The sequence below is a fragment of the Perognathus longimembris genome, chromosome 9 (assembly GCF_023159225.1).
Source record: "Perognathus longimembris pacificus isolate PPM17 chromosome 9, ASM2315922v1, whole genome shotgun sequence".
NCBI classification, from domain to species: domain Eukaryota; kingdom Metazoa; phylum Chordata; class Mammalia; order Rodentia; family Heteromyidae; genus Perognathus; species Perognathus longimembris.
In genome coordinates, this window is record NC_063169.1 from 59071721 (window position 1) to 59088096 (window position 16376).

At 40.6% G+C, this 16376-nt stretch overlaps 1 protein-coding gene across 11 annotated transcripts in view; it reads left to right on the plus strand.

Moving 5' to 3' along the window:
* Positions 1–16376, plus strand: part of Utrn (utrophin) — a 431942-nt gene that overhangs the window by 183390 nt on the left and 232176 nt on the right. For all 11 annotated transcript variants that reach the window (XM_048354234.1, XM_048354228.1, XM_048354231.1 and 8 more), the window contains 7 exons: positions 998–1148; positions 2388–2563; positions 5011–5146; positions 6939–7088; positions 9917–9980; positions 12377–12591; positions 15948–16065. In XM_048354234.1, coding sequence (XP_048210191.1) covers positions 998–1148; positions 2388–2563; positions 5011–5146; positions 6939–7088; positions 9917–9980; positions 12377–12591; positions 15948–16065 — 1010 coding nt within the window. The remainder of the gene's footprint in view (positions 1–997; positions 1149–2387; positions 2564–5010; positions 5147–6938; positions 7089–9916; positions 9981–12376; positions 12592–15947; positions 16066–16376) is intronic.

Consider the following 16376-nt stretch of genomic DNA (forward strand, 5'->3'; position numbering starts at 1 on the left):
AACGCAACAGAAAAATACAAGGAGATTTCTTGAGAGTCCTAATCCACAAAGCTTTTCTTTTTTTCAGCTTATTCTGGGTATTCTGAATATGACAATCACTAGAGCTATATCTCTTCTTCGAAATCCGAGTCACTCTTTGTCCTGTTTTCTGATGTGTGCTTTGCAAATACAGCTTTCCTCTTCTGTCCTTGTTGCACTCAGAACCCTTGAGCATTCAGGATCTAAATCATCTTCATTCAGTCTGCTTACCATGACAAGATGTATGGGTATGACTTGCCTTCATTCTTTTCTTCTATTCTGGAAACTAAGCAGGGGTAGGAGGCAGCTCTCACTGCCACACAGATGGCCGCTATGTTTCTATATCTTTCCATTAAAACACTATCTCTGACCTCTCTCCCTCCTTTTCCCTAGAAGGTCCCCTCATCTTTCTGATTTAGAACTCATCTTCATGACTTTATTGGATTTTAATTACCTTTTTAAAAGTCATCTGTGGAGATGTAGTCACCAAAGCAGGGCTGGCCTTTCACAGATGAATTTTTGTGGGCAGGGATTCAATTCATTACAGAGAGGGAATGGGACATAATTTTTTTTTCAAGTTTTTCAGTCTTTGGGCTTTGCTAACTTAAAACTAAATTTCTTAGCAATGTAATAATGTATTTTATTTGTAAGCGAGTGGAATAATGGATCATATTTTGTATTACATAGTATTTGGGCTTCCTCTGTGTGTGGGGCGGGTGGTGTGTACACTGTGGTGTGAAGGTTAGGGTTGTGCAGAGTGTTTTCCTCTCTTGCCATGATGCATGATGTGTGTTTCCCAAAAAGGAGTTCTTGTCTGGAACTCACTGTGAACATTGGTCTTGTAGAGCAATGAGCTCTGAATTTGCTCATCTGGGGACCTTCGGTGTGAATAAGATTTGCATTTCTTTTTAAGAAAATGTGGTGCTAGACATTTCTAGAAAGTTGAGGAGCCTATCTGATCTTGTTTCTTATCCTCTAGTTATTTTGATAGGGCCATAGACGAGTGGAAACGGTTCCATCGTGACATGGCTGACCTCACGGTCTGGATACGGGAGGCTGAGGAGTTACTGGCTGAGACTTATGCCCCGGACGGCAGCCTGGACGTGGAGAAAGCCCGTGCCCATCAGCGGGTGAGGAGACCGCTGTCTGCATGGGGCCGAGAGGCAGACTGCAGAAGGAGGAACCAGATACATCCATTTCTTTTTCATGCGTGATTTTGACTTTTTGCCCCAGTTCTAGTTGCCAGTGTAACAACTTCCAGAAAAAAACTCTGATGTACTATCATGATCAGGATTTTAAAATACACCCACACACCCACACCCACCCACACCCCCCCCCCCCCAGATATACACATACACACACTCTTTCCCTGTAGTGGAAACTATGAGATAAAATATGCTTAGAAAACTATTTTTTTTTGGAACGTTTATTTTTAGAATGACATTGGTAAAGTGTTGTACTCAAAGATAGAAAGATATATGCATATCTTATCTTGTTTTCTGTCTTTAAGCTTGAGCACATTGGCATCTCATTTTCCTTTGTTTTCTTGATACTTATCATAAATGTAAATTATTCTTGAGCTACCAGAGGGCAGCTGTGTCTGTGAATCTCCCTCCATCTTGGGAAACTGGAATATAATAGCAAAGTTAGTTCTCAAAATAGTGGTAGAAATCAAACAAAATTTCAATTTTACCCCGTTAAGATAATTTCCTTTTATGTAGCTGGAGAGTCTGTTTTCTATAGAAGATTTCATGAGCATTAAAGAGAAAGCTTTTATTTTTTTCTCATAAACATGTTAAGGCTTTTGACAATATTTTAGCAGTTACCAATAAATGCTTACATTTGACTTTAAATACCCCTGTAAGCTGTTAGATTAAAAATTGACAGTACAGAGTAGCAGTACCACAAGATGCACTATGAGGTTTATTTATGTACAGTAGGTCATAAAAGTATAGGGTAGTAAATGATTTTGTTGCTTTTGTGTGTTGTTGTTGTTGCTGTGCTCATTTTAAGCATTTGTTTAGAAGAGGATGAGCAGTTCCCTTTAATCAAATGTGATTGATGCTCTCGCTTGGCTGTGAACAGCTGATATTTGTTTTATGTTATTAGGCTGGCTCATTTCACAGTGCTTTTGCCTGATGATATTCACGAGAATGGGTTCCATTTCCAGATACATTTCATTCTCCATGTTCCTTGAAATGTAATTAAGTTGCTTGAAAATGCTTTTTTTGTGGATGTGAGCTTATCCACACGGGAATTCGCTTCTGAAACACCTCAGTTGGAAGCTACCATATTGGGTGGGATGATCATTGAAGCACAGGGTAACTGGTAGTGGGAATGAATGCTAGCTTGTGTGCTGTCTGTAACAGGACCTAGAAGAGGGCATCAGCAGCCACCAGCACAGCCTGGCAGCCATCAACCGCATCTGGGACAGCTTTGTGCAGACGTCCTCCCCTGGGAGCGGAAGCTTCCTGCAGGACAAGGTGGCAACCGTGAACCGGTGCTGGAGCTCCGTCCTTGCAGAGGTGAAGGACCGGCAGCCCAGGTAATGCTTCCGGCTGCTGCCTTCAGGCAGAGGGATGGACAGATGTCTGGGCAACCCCTCCCCTGACTGGCTTTGAACTGCAATCCTTAGATCTCATCTTCCTGAGTAGCTAGGATTAGAGGGGTGAGCCACTGGCACTTGGCAAATTCCTATGTAACTTTTATTTATTTATTTTTAAATTTAATTTATTGTCAAGGTGATGTACAGAGGGGTTATAGTTACATATATAAGGTAGTGAGTACATTGTTTCTCTCTGCCTCATTTCAACACCCCTCGTCCCCTCCCCCCCCCCAGAGTTGTTAATTTCACACATGTTGTCTTGTGAGTATCACTATTGATTGGTTCACCCTTTCTCCTTTGTCTCACTATTTTGATGTTCCCCTCCCTAATTCAGATAAACATATATACAATACCCAGGGTACCAAAACCAAATACAGGAAAATACATAGGAAAGAAAAAAGAAAAAAAATTCGTGTGGTACATTAGGAATAACAGCAACAATAAAAAGATCCCTTGTTTCCACATCTTGGAATTCCTTTCACTTAGCGTCATCTTATAAGATCATATATGCATAGTTTTTGAGCTGTTGTGATCCTCTGCTAGGCCTGTCCTAGGCAATTAGTAATTATTGCCAGTGAGGGAAACCATGGAATCTCTGTTTCTTTGTGTCTGTCTCACTTTACTTAATATGATTTTTTTCCAAGTCTTTTCATTTCTTTATGAATGGGGGCCATGTCATTCTTTCTGATGGAAGCATGGAATGCTTTGTGTATATATACTACATTTTCTTCTTTTTTATTTTACATTTCTTTTTATTTATTTCTTTGTTGTCAAAGTGATGTATAGAGAGGTTACAGTTTCATACGTAAAGCAGTGCGTACATTTCTTATCCAATTTGTTACCTCTTTCCTCATATTTCTCCCTGCCCCCCCCATTTTCCTCTCCCCACCACGAGTTGTACAGTTGATTTACACCATATAGCTTTGTAAGTATTGATATTGCATTGATTTGTCTTTTTGTCTTTTGTCTCTCAATTTTGGTATTCCTTTTCCCTTCCCTAGTTCCAATACATGTATATACAATATCTAGGGTACTAAAATCAGTTACAGTGATATCAGGGGTAAGACTATGGGAAAGAAAGACAAAAGAAAATGCCATAATTTCACATGGTATGTTGAAAATAAGAACAATGATAAACCATTTGTTTCCATAACTTATAGTTCATTTCGCTTAGCATCATCTTATTTGTTCATACGGGCATAGCTCTTGAGCTATTGTGATCTTCTGCTAGGACTATCCTAGATGTGTACTAATTATTCCCAGTGAGAGAAACCATAGAGTCTATGTTTCTTTGGGTCTGGCTCACTTCACTTAGTATAATTTTTTTCCAAGTCCTTCCATTTCCTTATGAATAGAACAGTGTCATTCTTTCTGATAGAGGCATAGAATTCCATTGTGTATATGTACCACATTTCCATGATCCACTCATCCACTGAGGGGCATCTGAGTTGGTTCCTTATTTTAGTGATGGCAGATTGTGCTGTAATGAACATAGTTGGGCTGGTGGCTTTAGTGTAGTCTTGCTTATAGTCTTTTGGGTAGATGCTCAAAAGTGGAGCTGCTGAGTCATAGGGGAGCTCTGTATTTAGCCTTTTGAGGAACCTCCATACTGCTTTCCAGAGTGCTTGAACCAGTTTACACTCCCAGCATCAGTGTAGTAGGGTTCGCTTTGGGACACATCCCCTCCAGAATTTGCTATAATTAGTTTTCTTGATAATGGACAGTCTTACTGGGGTGATGTGTAATCTCAGTGATCCATTCATTACTGAGGGGCCATCTGGGTTGGTTTCATATTTTAGCAATGGTAAATAATGCTGCAATGAACATGGCTCTCTGGTTTCTCTTCAGACTGTACAAATCTTATGCCTTTTACTATGATGAATAGATAAATAGTTCCATTGTTTTAAAACTTATGTAAGGAAAAGTTCCTGTTATTCTCAGAATTATTTATGTATTTATTTATTTATTTATTTATTTATTTATTTATTTTTTTGGCCAGTCCTGGGCCTTGGACTCAGGGCCTGAGCACTGTCCCTGGCTTCTTCCCGCTCAAGGCTAGCACTCTTCCACTTGAGCCACAGCACCGCTTCTGGCCGTTTTCTGTATATGTGGTGCTGGGGAATCGAACCTAGGGCCTCGTGTATCCGAGGCAGGCACTCTTGCCACTAGGCTATATCCCCAGCCCCTCAGAATTATTTAGAAATATGGTACTTGCAGATATTTAGTAAGGCAAATACTTATCTTCCTATTAATATTAATTGTAATATACATATAATATTACTAGATATTATTGGGGGTTATTTAATTAGGATTTCCCAAGCCAATATGTAGTATTCTGCTTCATTATGTAATTTCTCTGGACGGTTTCCCACAATTTGTCCTTTTAGGCTGAAAGAAGAAAGTCAGCAGGTGATGGAATACCGGAAGAGGATGGACGAGATTATCTGTTGGTTAAACAAGGCTGAGACTACTGTGCAAAAGAAATCAAACACCGAGCCAGGCGCAAACTTGGCAGAATTAAAAGTAAGTGGCCAATTTATCTCATTTTTCATGCCTTCTGAAATAAGAGCTCACTTAAGAATACAGTATTGCAAGACTGAAGAAGGAAAGGAAGAGAAATGTGACCTCATGGTGCTAAATTAGAAAGAAGATTTTGTTGTTGTTTAAAGAGCAGAAAATTTGATCTTCCAGAGATAAAGTTCTACTCACATTAAAAAAATACTTGTCATTGAGGTCTCATTATTAGAGCAGAGTGTTTTTAAAAAAATGTTTTATATCAATTTAACAATTATGGGATATAATAAGACTGGGAGGTATAGTTTTTGCATTTAAATTTACAGAAGTATTGATTATAAGTTGAGTTTTGCAATTGGACTGAGTTTCCTATAGGCTTAGAATCGTGGTTCTAGTAATGAGGTTTTATTATTTTTTTTAAATTTTTAACCAAGAATTACCTATAGCTGGGAAGGTATGCAGTCTACAAAATGCATGAACTTACATAGTTATATCTACATATTTATAAAGGCTATATTTGTAAGCATTTTTGTAAGGTTGACAACTATTTGCAGAAAAAGAATAATGAGCTTTCATTTGTATTTAAAAAATAAGTTGTGGCTGGCCACTCTTGGCTCAGGTTTGTAATCCTAGCTACTCAGAAGGCTGAGGTCTAAGGATAGTGGTTTGAAGCCAACCCAGGCAGAAAACCCCCAGAGACCTTTATCTCTAACCAACCATCAAAAGGCAGGAAATAGAGGTGTGGCTTAAGTGGTTCAGAGTTACCAGCCTTGAGCTAGAAAGCTAAGTGACAAGCCCTAGTTCAAACTCCAAACTGACAAAGAAAAGAGAAGTGTTTACACACTTACATGCATGTATAAAAGTTTGCATGAGAAAAATACTTATTTGATAAGAGACTTGGTTTCTGAAGGAGTATAATTGAGATATTTGGGGAAAGGAACTTTCAGTAATGATGAAACTATTATGTGGAAAGGGTTCATTAAGTTTTGTTCTCAAAATGTACGAATGTCGGGGCTGGGGATATAGCCTAGTGGCAAGAGTGCCTGCCTCGGATACACGAGGCCCTAGGTTCGATTCCCCAGCACCACATATACAGAAAACGGCCAGAGGCGGCGCTGTGGCTCAAGTGGCAGAGTGCTAGCCTTGAGTGGGAGGAAGCCAGGGACAGTGCTCAGGCCCTGAGTCCAAGGCCCAGGACTGGCCAAAAAAAAAAAAAAAAAAAAAAAAAAAAAAAAAAGTACAAATGTCTAATGTCCTTTTTAACTTAAAAATGTTCATTTGTAAAAATAATTTTAGGAGGGTTGAAATGGTGGTAGCAAGACAAAGTTAGGAACTGAATGCTAATATGTTAAATATTCTATAACATTATCCTGCTGAGAGATAGAGCTTGCATAGAACATGTTTGTGTTCACGGCATTATGCCTGGTCAGGTGAACATGTGTGCAGATTTCTTGCAAGTTTATTTTTCATTTAAGAAGCTAAAGGTTCACATTTTAAGGAGTACTTTCAACAACGATACTTACAGGACAATACGTTGTAAACAGCTGAACAACTCCTGGCAGGGGAGGGGATTGGGGAAGAGGGAAGGCGGGAGAAAAATGAGGGAGGAGGTAACAAGTTTGACAAGAAATGTTCTACCTCACGTATGTAACTGTAACCCCTCTGTTCATCACCTTGACAATAAAAAATTTTTAAAAATAAATAAAGGAGTACTTTCCCCAAAGTTTCCCAGTATACTGCTTCAGCCTTGTCCGGGAGAATAACCATCTAATTGCACCTGTCTTCTTGATCTCTTTTTAAGGAGTTAACCCAAGAAATGGAGGCCCAAGCGGAAAAGCTCAAGTGGCTGAACAGAACGGAACTGGAGGTGCTCTCAGATGAAAGTCTGAGTTTACCTGAAAGAGAGAAACTTTCGGAAAGCTTAAGAACCATAAACACCATGTGGAACAAGGTGAGCAGGTGGCCTTCCTCTACCATATTTCTCTTATTTAGTGATTTTGTGATCAAAGAAGCGTGATCTTGCTGTTGTTTACCTTTAAGTCTCTCCAAAGAGGGCCCACTTTATTGATGCCAATTTGTTTTTGCTAATGAATGAGTGAACTCATTCATCTAGTTATCTATTTCTTTTTGTGCTGGTCTTGGGGCTTGAGCTCAGAGCCTGGGCACTGTCCCAGGGTAGTGCTCAAGGCTTGTGATCTAATCCTCATCCTCAGATCTCAGCCTCGTGAGTAGCTAGGATTACAGATGTGGATCTCTAGTGCCTGGCTTAAATCTTCTTTTTTTTAAACCAATGCTTGTTCATGTTTACGGTTCTTCTTTCCATCTCTTATGGAGACATAGAGAAGTTAAGGAATGCTTTTAGTTGTAATAGAATCCTTCAACCTAAGGGATTTCTATATTATTTAATACATTAAATGATGAAAATACATTGGAATTAGGCAATAAAATGCCAGTACTTATATTTTGAAAATAAACACTGTACAATAGCTTCCTGACATTACAAGTGATGCTTCACACATATATGTTTATTTTCAGTGGCCTTAGTCACTTAGGCTATGTCTAGGAGGATCCAGTGCAAAGTAATGACACGGTTATGGCAGACTGAGATGCCATCCTTTCCTTCATACTATTACTTTGTTGTTGTTTTCAGTCTGAATGGAAGAACGTAGATGGAGTCACAGGTTTATTTTTATTTTTGCCTTTTAGGACATACCATATAAACGCATGTGGTCTGTGTGGGGCATTGAATAGCTGTGTCTCTGTCCTTGGCTTCCATTTGCATGGATCTCATGTGAATGGATAATTATGTTGGTCGTTTTCTCTGTTTTCCAGTGTATCAATGTAGGTGTATGCAGTGTGTATAAGTATGCCTGTAACCAGCTCTTGGGAGTCTGAGACAAGAGGATCTGATGTTTGGAGCCAGCCTAAGTTGTATAGGAGAATTTCTCTCAAACAACCAAAGGAAGTCATCCAGAGTCTTACTAGATAGATGGATGGATGGATGGATGGATGGATAGATAGATCCAGCTCTCTGAGTGAGAATTATTTCCTGGAGTCAATGTTAAGGTTTATGTGTGAATTATCTCAAAAAGAAACCTCTCCCCCAAAATCCAAACCGGTAGGAATACTTTTGAGCCCCTAACGTCATCTTTTCCCATCTACTTGATGGACAGTGTAGTTGTGAATGCATAGATGATTACATATGGTAAAGTAAAATAGAGCAGAAGTTTGGTAATTATTGATGCCTGTATCATTCTTTGTATTTTTCTTAAGTCTGAAATGTACCATAAACTTGAGCACATCTTACTACCCCTGTAGCCACTGATGGGCCTCAAGCCACCATCACTTTTCTCTTGATAACTACAGATGCTTCTGTCTGCTCTTCACTGCTCCCTTTTTTTTTGCCCTTTAATGCTCTGTTCTCAACAGAGCTGCCAAAGAGATTTGTGAAAACATAATCCAGCTCCAGAAACTCCTTCAAACAGTCCCCTTATGATTTTCCATCTCATTTGGAGTAAAAGCTCAAGTCCTTGCTGTGATTTATAAGGCCCCTCATGGTCTGCCTTCCAGTTACCTCTGACTTCATCTGCTACTGCTCTCTACTTTCCAGACATCTGTGTCTGTCATTCCCAGATTGAGTATGACCGGGTTCCACCAGAGCTCACGTACTATTTAACACAAAGGATGTCAGTGGACATTGTAGAAAATGGTGAGGCAGTCAGTTTGGAAGTACTGTGTTAGATTATTTCGAATCTATTTTCTTTGCATAGATTATAATATCATTGAACAATTAAGTTGCTTATAGTGTTCCACATAAACACTGAAAAATACTAATCTGGGCCTTTCATTCATTCCAGGCTAATTTGTAAGGGATGCCTAGATAGTGGTCAGGTGAAGAATGAAGGAAAAGGGCATTGTAGGGAGAAGAAGCAGTGTGGGACAGGGTCTAGAGGAGACAATGCACACAGTTCATTGGGGTCTTGGAAGGAGTTCAGTCTGTGTTGAGTTGAGCAATGCTTGCGGAGTCCACATCCCGGGAGTCTCTGTGGGCATGGAACTCCTGGAATTAAAGCTTCATTTTGATAAGAATTATAGCTTAGGAGGCAAGCACTCTAACACTAGGCCATATTTCCAGCAATATTTACAAAACTATATTCTGTAAACCAACTGTACAACTCAGGATGAGGGGTGGGGACGGAATTGGGGAGGGTGGGAGAAAATGAGGGAGGAGGTAATAAGTTTGGTAAGAATTGTAGTCACTGCCTCATGTGTAAAACTGTAACCCTTCTGTACATCACTTTGACAATAAAATCAATTAAAAATTATAAATCAATTAAAAATTATAGCTTAGCATAACAGGGAGCTTCTGATGCTTGAGCAGAAGAAAGACCTTAGAGCCACTCTGCATAGATGGATGGGTTCCTCTTAGAGTGGATAGAGAAAGATTGGTTGAAGTCTTGAGGAAAGGGAATTCAGGGAAAATAGAGAAAAGGAATTCTGATTTGGGCATCTGTAAACATCCCATCTGTGGAGATGTCTTTAACTTCGAAAATTCCACAAGGTAAGTCAAACCATGGGAAAGTAGGAGTCAGAGAAAAAGTCCAACGTCCAACGGCCTTGGATCCAGCCTGCAGTGGGAAGGAAGGTGGCGATTGAAGCAGAAGTATTACACAAAGAAAAAGTGGCAGCGCTGTGACTGGGCATCACACCTGTGTTTGGGAGGAAGTACAATGCTGTTTATTGACAGAGCATTCTGCTGTCTCTGTTCTGATGCTGTAGATATGCAGAGAAGTCCCTGCCCTTCTGAAGGAGCCCTGCTCCATCTCTCAGACAAGGATTGCTGGTAAGGTATCATTTATTCCTTCACAGGTGATTCACACAGAAAAAAATGATGCTGTGAGCCTCATATATAAGGTCCGAGAAATTATTTAAAAGCAGTGTGCGATTGTGATTTATTCCTCTCCTTTTCATTATTGGAAAGGAACCTCTTTTTAGTCAAGACTTCATTGGCTGCCCTCCCTTGACGAGGTGTTTTCTATCATGGTTGAGGCTTAATCTTTCCCTGGGTGAGACAGGTGGCCAGCCACGAGTCTTGCTGAAGGAAGGGGAGAGGCGGGTGGGGAATCTGGAAGGAATTGAATGGAGATGTATAGCCCCTGATGTCATCAAATAACATGTGCCACGTCAGCAGCTATTTTGGCTTGCTTCAGTTGGTGCTCATCAGGCCTGAAAAGACAAGGGCTAATTAGACTTTAGAAGTCTTTGGAGTCTACGGCCATACCACCCTGAACGCGCCCGATCTCATCTGATCTCGGAAGCTAAGCAGGGTTGGGCCTGGTTAGTACTTGGATGGGAGAAGTCTTTGGAGGCAGTTAGGAGGTACACATTTAGAAAGATTTTGCCTCTTAGGGAAATTTTACACTGGTAGAAACTGCTCCTTTGGTTGTAGAGAAAAAGAAACAGTTTTCTCCTGATCTTATTTATCTCTTTCTCTCTTGTCCCAATGAAACAAAGGCTACGGGACTCTGGTCACTGCCATCACCGCTTTGCAAGCCCGCCCGGCCCCCTGCATGCTCGCCTTCTGTTGAGTTCCCAGGCAAAACCTCAGATGTGATTAACCCCAGCTAGCCAAATAAGTGCCAGCAATGGCTGGAGCCCTTTCTTAAACCGCTGCCTCCACCTCCATCCCTGGTCTTCTGCTTTCTCCTTTTCACCTGCTCTTTCCTCTCCTATCTCTGCTTTGTCCTTATGTCTCTTCTTTCCTTTGCTTCTTGTTTTCATTTTCCTCCTCCTCTGTCTCTGAGGATTTCAGAAAGTGCTAAGTGACAGATGTTTAATTGTTCAGATATGGCAGGCTTACTGAGAGTCAAGTGTCTATTCTATATTACTTACCTGAGCCAATACCTTGCACGAGAGAACCCGAGGCCTGATTGGTTTTCCGTTCATATTCAAAGCACTTCAATTATTGACAGTTGCTGCTCTGCACACTCTTTAACTGGAAAGCAGAGATTGGATGTATTTTATGAAATAGCAATGGGTTTTCTTACTTTCATAATATCACTATAGCAAAGGAGCAGGGAAAATTTTAAGCTATGTAGAAAAAAAGTTGACAAAAAGACCATACCTTTCATTCATGTGTAGTTTATTACTCACAATATAATCATCTCTGGGACAGATCTGAGACTGGCTGCCAATCTTAGCATGTCCCCTACTTCCCTTCCTAGACAATATTTTAAGGCCAGGTGCTGGTGCTAACACTTGTAATCCTAGCTATTCAAGAAGCTGAGATTTGAGGATCGTGGTTTGAAGTCAGCCCAGGCAGGAAAATCTGTGACATTCTTATCTCCAAGGAAGCACTGAAAAACCAGAAATGGAACTGTAGCTCAATTGGTAGAACTACAGCTTTGAACACAAAAGCTCAAGAACAGTACTCAGTCCCTGAGTTCAAGTCCCAGTACTGGCATGTACTATACACACACACACACACACACACACACACACACACAATTAACCAAATTAACCACTTTAAAATTATTCACTCATTTAGTGCTACTGATTCCATCTAGCTGAGAAATACCTCTCTTATTCGAAAGTGGCTGTGCTTATTCATCAGGCAGTCTCTTCTCTGTCTCCCTTCCTCCCAGGCCTGGACAACCACCAATCAGCATGCCCTATCTGGATTTATCTGTAGTTTTCAACACTATGAAAAAGATTTATATAAAGATGTTTAAAAAAATTGTGTGTGCTGGTATTGGGGCTCAAAGCCAGCACTGTCAGGAAAGTTTGTGAAATTCCTATCTCTAATTAGAAAAAAATCCAGACGTGGAATGATGGCTCAAATCATAGAATGCTAGCCTTGAGTACAAAAGCTGAGGGACAGTGCTCAGGCCCTGAGTTCAAGTCCCCAAACTGGCACTAAAAAATTTTTTTTGGGGGGGAGTAATATTTATATCCAGCTGGAGGAAAGAGTTAAGTTATAAATAGGGAGTAGATCATTGGAGTATTATATAGGTATTCACTTTAGCATTTCTTCATAAAACATGCATATATCATGAGGTTAAACAAAGAATAGGCAATCATGAATCAGTTTGTTTTAAGCTAAGCAAAAAACTATGGAAAGAAAAAAATAAATTCTTATGAATTTTTGATTAAGCGTGCACATGTATCTGTATATTAACTTACACCAGCATAAATCACGTTTGTTGGCTTATTACCAATTTGTTACATTTTTTGTTTCAGTTCATCCTAGTGTCCAAAAGGTGGCGCTAGTATCATCTGCTTCTGACATCTCTGTGCAGTCTTACCGGGCCTCTGACATCGCGGTTCCTGCGGATCTGGATAAAACCATCACAGAACTGGCTGACTGGCTGGTATTGATTGACCAGATGCTGAAGTCCAACATTGTCACTGTTGGGGATGTGGAAGAGATCAATAAGACAGTTTCCCGGATGAAGGTAGGTGTTTGTGTAGAGGCTTGTCACACCACCGCCACAGCACGGATCTGTCAAGATCCCCTTTGTTTATACTAAACTCTGAGACAAAAAGGGTTCTAAATTATGTATCAGCCGAGCACCAATGTGGCTCACACCTGGAAACTCAGGTACCAGATCTTAGGAGCCCGGTACAAGGAGAGATCAGTAGGAAAGTCCTTAAGACTCCAATTAAATAGTGAAAAGCCAGAAGTGGAGGTGTAGCTCAAGTGGTAGAGCTCCACCCTTGGGCAAAAAAGTCAGGGACAGAACCTTGGCCCTGAGTTCAAGCCCCAAAACTATCTCTCTCTCTCTCTCTCTCTCTCTCTCTCTCTCTCTCTCTCTCTCTCTTTCTCTCTCTTGCGCGCGCATGCGCACACACACATTTATTAAACAGCTATCCATAACTAATTCTCAAAGAGTGAATTCATAGGATCAAGTACTAAAGACTCAGTATACTTTTAAAACTGAAGAATATCATGATATGATAAGTGAGTGTAATCATATGTTCATGTCCAGGGTGATAAACAATAATTTCCCAAAGATTGTTTCAATTTAAGATTTCATAATGAGCTTATTTCATTTTTGGCTTTAGAAATGAGACTATCCTGACTGTCATTTTATTACAGTGCATATACTATCTAATATACTTGGCTCACTTCTGTAATCCTAGAACTCAGGAGGGTGAGATCTGAGGGTCACAGTTCAAAGCTAGCTCAGGCAAGAAAGTCTGTGAGATTATTGTGTCTAATTAACCACCAAAAAGCTAGAAGTGGAGCTGTGGGTCAAGTGACAGCACACCAGCCTTGAGCAAAAAGCTAAGGGATAGTGCCTATGCCTTGAGTTCAAGCCCTAGTATTCCCCCATTTCCCACCTCCCCCCCCCCCAAAGTGAAAACAAGAAAGAAAAGACAGTTTCAGAATTGTTTCTTCATATTTAGTGTGTGCTAGCTGCTTCTGGGAGTTGTGTTATAGAGGATTATGAAAAAGAAGGTTTCAGATAAAAATGTACAACAAGATCACAGTGCTTATGACTGACGTTTACCAAACGCTTAGTGTCAGTTATCCTAGGCTTTTTGCATGTTTTGTCACATTTGCTGCTTTAAGTGTCGTGTGAGGTAGGTGCTCTTATGATTCCCATATTGGTAATTACTTCAGACTTAAAGAAGCAGGGACAGTGCGCGAGCTGAGGAGGTCAGGTACTGTGGTCAAACAGAGGCTCATGAAAGCCACAGGGCAGGTGCAGGGCTACCTGTGGGGAAAGCGAGGATGAGGATGCGGGGCCTCAGCAGCGATGAGAGCAGGCTGTGGGATTGCTTTTATTTAAACATTAACAGATCATCTTTAAGTAGTTTTACAAGGGGGTGCCAATTCAACATAGCAGTCTGTGAGTGAACACATCTTGATCCACGTCTTTCCTCCCATCATTCCCATCTCTCCCATCCCCCACCCATCCCCTCAACTTACCCGGTTCTATTTTCACACGTGTACATTGAGTATTATGACAGTATCCCCCTGGCCCTTCCTTTCTCCATTTTCTCTGCCCCAGCTATAGGGCACACCGATAAACAGTATAATAAAGGCACGGATGGGAAGGCCAGGGTCCCCATTGGAGTAAAGAACTAGGGTGGCGAGTGAGGCACCTGTGGGGGAGAAGGGCTTTCCAGGCACTGCGAAGTCTTGCAAACTTGGTCTGTGTGCAGATGGTACAATTGGCATCTTTCTCCTTATTTCTTTTTCTTTTCTGCATGGTGGCTGGGAACTGGTGATGAGAGCGGTTGGCTTCAGGAAGGAGACGAGGATGGATTGTAGGCAAGAGATGCTTAAATCAAGGAGCCATTTCTGAGGGGCTAAGAGGATGCTCTCGCAATCAGAGGAAATAAGAAGGGATTTGAGTGGGGTTTGGAAGGAGTTAGGGGTAGATTTAGTGTTTGGAGGGAGGGTCCTTGTGCCATTGGAAAGGGAGTGAGCTGTGTTCACATGAGTGTGCCCCTCCATCAGGGGTAGAAAAAAGTGAGGAAGACTTTTAGAAAAGATGCTCGTTACTGTAGGAGTGACTGAAATGTACAAAACCAGTGAATTTCTAAGGGGGAAAGACTGGGAAAACTCACTGCCACCTGAATTGTGTTTGTGTATTTATTTATTTTTTGTAAGCAGTGGTACGATGGGATTTCAATTCCAGAAGTCGTTATGAGTACAATGTATCTTTAAAAACTTTTTTTTTTTTTTTTTTTTTTTTTTTTTTTTGCTGGTTCTGGGGTTGAATTGAGGGTCTGGGTGCTGTCCTTGAGCCTCTTTGTGCTCAAGGCTAGTGCTCTACCACTTGAGCCACAGCGCTACTTCTGGCTTTTTCTCAGTTGTTTATTGGAGATAAAAGTCTCATGGACTTTTCTGCCCCAGCTAGCTTTGAACTGTGATCCTCAGATCTCAGCCTCTTGAGTAGCTAGGATTGCAGGCGTGAGCCACTGGTACCTGGCTTTCGTGAAATGCATCTTAATCAGTGTCACCAGATCTCTCTTCCCCATCTTTCCCCTCCCATCCCTACCCTTAAGTTACATAGTGCAATTTATACATAATGAACATGGAATGTGATGGCTGTATTTGCCTCCCTATCCCCTCCTCCCACCCCCCACCCCTGGCCCAGACACACTTCAGCTTCCTGGTATTCATTCTGATCAATGGTTTGTTAGTTGTTCAGAGGAATTGCATCATTAGGACTTGTATTTATTGTCATTTCTAATTTTTATGGCTATCTATAAATTCAATTGTTTGAACATTCGGTTTCCCTGAAATTAACTCCCCCATGTATCAGTACTAAGAGACACAGTCTGTGTAGAATAAACATCGGTTTCCTGTCTTTGGTAATTTAATTCACAGTTATTCAAATCAGCATGCTTCCTTCTGTGTAGGTGATACAGTGTTTGTTATATGAGATATGGAACAGAGATGCCCGGCAGCGGTACTGATGGCTGCTGATATTTCTAGAGCATTTTCACAGACAGTTGTTTTGTTTGTTTGAATTAGGGTCTTGCTATGTATCCCAGACTGCCCTCAAATTCTGGATCCTCCTGTCTCAGCTACCCTACTGGTGGTTACAGGCATGTACTACCATACTAGGCAAAAGGAACAGTCTTTTAACTATAAGACACCTTTTCAGCAACCCGGGTGGTTAACAGAAGGACTGAGATTTGAACTCAAGACTTCTCCTCCAACCCAGGCACTGTTTCTCTGGCATTTTGAGGAAAGCAATCACACTGATGCCAGCCGAACTGCTTGGCATAGTGAGATTTATCATCCTGGAGCACAGTGACCTTCCTTCTTCTTCATTGTTTCTCTTCCCAGATCACAAAGGCTGACTTAGAGCAGCGCCATCCCCAGCTCGATTACGTCTTTACCTTGGCACAGAATTTGAAAAACAAAGCTTCTAGTTCAGATGTGAGAACTGCCATCACAGAAAAACGTAAGTTGTTTTTTTATTTTTTATTGTTATTGCTTAGAAAGATAGGCATCCTTATCCGTTTGTCCTAAACATGCACACACTTTCAAAGACTCAATGAATAAGACATTAATCATATTTGATATTTGGTATTCTTTATAAGCAATGCAGTTTTCTCTTTTTGTATTTTACTATTTCCTTTCAAATTCTTAAATATTCCGTATAATTATTTTAATATTATATATACACATAATATAGTATTCCTAAAATATTAGTATAGTTTCAAGCAATTATTTACCCGTTGAAGTTTTTTTTCTCTTAAGTTAGAAGTGTGT